Source organism: Xenopus tropicalis, chromosome 2 (genome assembly GCF_000004195.4).
Source record: "Xenopus tropicalis strain Nigerian chromosome 2, UCB_Xtro_10.0, whole genome shotgun sequence".
NCBI classification, from domain to species: domain Eukaryota; kingdom Metazoa; phylum Chordata; class Amphibia; order Anura; family Pipidae; genus Xenopus; species Xenopus tropicalis.
This window is the reverse complement of record NC_030678.2, coordinates 177,956,186-177,958,723: the sequence shown is the minus strand read 5'-3', so window position 1 is coordinate 177,958,723 and position 2,538 is coordinate 177,956,186. Positions and strand designations below refer to the sequence as shown.

General features: G+C 41.1%; 1 protein-coding gene across 1 annotated transcript; it reads right to left on the bottom strand.

Moving 5' to 3' along the window:
- Nucleotides 1-871: 871 nt before the first annotated feature.
- LOC116408618 (olfactory receptor 52K2-like) lies at nucleotides 872-1,921 on the bottom strand. The gene has a single exon (XM_031896257.1). The coding sequence runs from the start codon at nucleotides 1,919-1,921 to the stop codon at nucleotides 872-874; it is 1,050 nt and encodes a 349-aa protein (XP_031752117.1).
- Between the last annotated feature and the right edge of the window lie 617 nt (nucleotides 1,922-2,538).

The following is a 2,538-nucleotide window of genomic DNA, read 5'->3' as shown; positions in this document are numbered from 1 at the left end:
GGCAGCTTTAAAAAAGGGCATAGATCATATATTCATATATATTTCCATTTTTTATATTTGTGATATTTCTAATCCTGTGTGAAAATTATAACCCCCTTGTAATCCCTTCTTGTACTGTCAGAGACTGATAAGCCACAACTGTAGTTCAACACAACCACTATCAGGTGTGTGCTACAAGTGTGCAGAGCTTTGTGTAGGGCTTTGCCTCTAGCGATCTTCATTGTTGAGTGGAAGATGTACAGGTATGAAACCAGGAGAAAGCTGATGCCCATGGCTGTAACCAGGACCCTCACCATCAGTCCCAACACTTGGATCTTAGAGATGTCTCCACAGCCGAGATTCAAGAGCACCATGTTCTCACAAACAAAATTCCAGATGATGTTGGATCTGCAGAACTGGACTTGGGAAGCCACAATGATAACTGAAGAGGAGAAAAGGCTGCTCTGAACTAAACCAGTGAGGAAAAGTTGTCCCACCAAACGGTTGTTCATTATATTGTGATACCTCAGGGGCCTGCAGATGGCCAGATACCTATCTAAGGCCATGATCATCAGCACAGTGGACTCAAGTATCACAGCTGTGTATATAAAGAACATCTGAAACAGGCAGGAGCCAAGGGAGATATGGTCTAGCGCCCATTAATGTGTTGGTAGTTGTGTGTTGGGCAAATAGAGGACAGATAAGTAAATATATTGGAAAGTAAAGACTCTTTTCCTCACAGATCCTAAAAAATGTAACAAAGATTACATTTAGATCAGATATTCTGCACGATAAACTAGGTACTTATGTAACAGGAAAGTGTTCAAAACCAGGACATATAGGTGATTCCTTTGATTGCTAAGCTTAGTAGATAGAACACAGGCTTTTAGGACTACTTAGGTCCCTGCTTCAGGCTTGGTATGAGGCTGGGAATGGCTCCCATCTCATGATGAGAATAATTTGTTCTTTTTTCCCAGGATTTAACCAGACTCTTTCTGATCTCCGAAACCCTCACTCCATATATAAAGGGATTTAAGGAAGCTGGTAGCATTATGTAGAGTGCAGTGAACAGATGCTTGACATCTACTGAAACGGTTTCCATCTTCCACACGCTGGAATATGCCAGGGAACACAGGGAGGCCACAATTGCCACAATGAAGTGGGTCCCGCAGGTGTTAAGAGCTTTGTATCGGGATTTCCCAGTGGCACTTTTCATGGCTGTGTAGAGTATGGATATGAAGGAAATCATGAGTAGAATTCCATCAAGTACAGGAACAAGAATGCGTATAATCAGCCCAACTGTCTCTAGTTTGGTGGTGTCTCCACATACAAGACTGAGAATTGCCAGAGGTTCACATGCAAAATGCAAAATCATGTTTGACTTGCAGAACTGGGTCATAGAGGTAAATATGACAAATGGGCAAACCAGGGCGAAGCTCCGAGCTATTACAATGAGTGTGAGTGAGACCAAGAAGTTCTTTGTCATGATGTTATGATAATGCAGTGGCCTACAGATTGCTATGTTTCTGTCTAAGAACATTAATAGCATAACGCCAGACTCACATAAGGACATGAAGTAAATAGAAAACATCTGCAGAAGACAGCCAGTCAGGGAAACTTGGTTGAGTTGAAATAACAAGTCTAGGAGGAATTTTGGCAATATGGCTGTAGTAACACCCATGTTACTGGCAAAGAACACAGAGATGAGAAAATACATGGGGGAATGGAGGGTCTTCTCATTGTAAATCAGGTGGATGATGAGAGAATTCCCAATCAATATAACTAAGTAGACGGAGAAGAATGGGATTGCCAGGAGGGGCCTCCATCGAGATATCCCAGGGAAACCCAAGAGAGTAAAGTCAGTGTAGGAGAAAATGAATGACTGGTTGGAGATCCCTGGTTCCATATTTGGCTTTATAGGTTTAGTCAGGTCAGTGTCCATACGGGATCTGCAGGGCAAGCAAATAGCGTGAGATTTTCAAACAAAGATATGCAGTCAATTGCAAGAAGATCACATGGTTATAGGGCTATTAGATGGTTATTAGAAAATAAAAATGACCCAATAAGATCTCATGTTTATGGGCTCAAATGATAGAAATAAAAATAATCTCCATTTCTTTATACAAAAATATAATACATATAAATAAGGTCTTTATGAATAATTAGTAGATATTATAGACAGATAGTGGGGGATCTTCTTTCCCTTCGATCAGACGAACACATCAGAGGCCCCAACTTTAGAAGCTGCACAAATGGTTCTTCACAGTGAGGGGGTTGGGGAATGCCCTGCCGGGGGATGTTGGGTAGGGGGTTCCTAACCCCCTAACAGCCCTATTGGGTTTATTTAATGGTTAAATGATTCCCTTTTCTCTGTAATAATAAAACAGTACCTGTACTTGATCCCAACTAAGATATAATTACCCCTTATTGGGGGCAGAACAGTCCTATTGGGTTTATTTAATGGTTAAATGATTCCCTTTTCTCTGTAATAATAAAACAGTACCTGTACTTGATCCCAACTAAGATATAATTACCCCTTATTGGGGCAGAACAGCCCTA

Coding starts and splice junctions, on each gene's coding strand:
- LOC116408618 (XM_031896257.1), bottom strand. CDS start 1,921: ATGGACACTGACCTGACTAAACCTATAAAGCCAAATATGGAACCAGGG.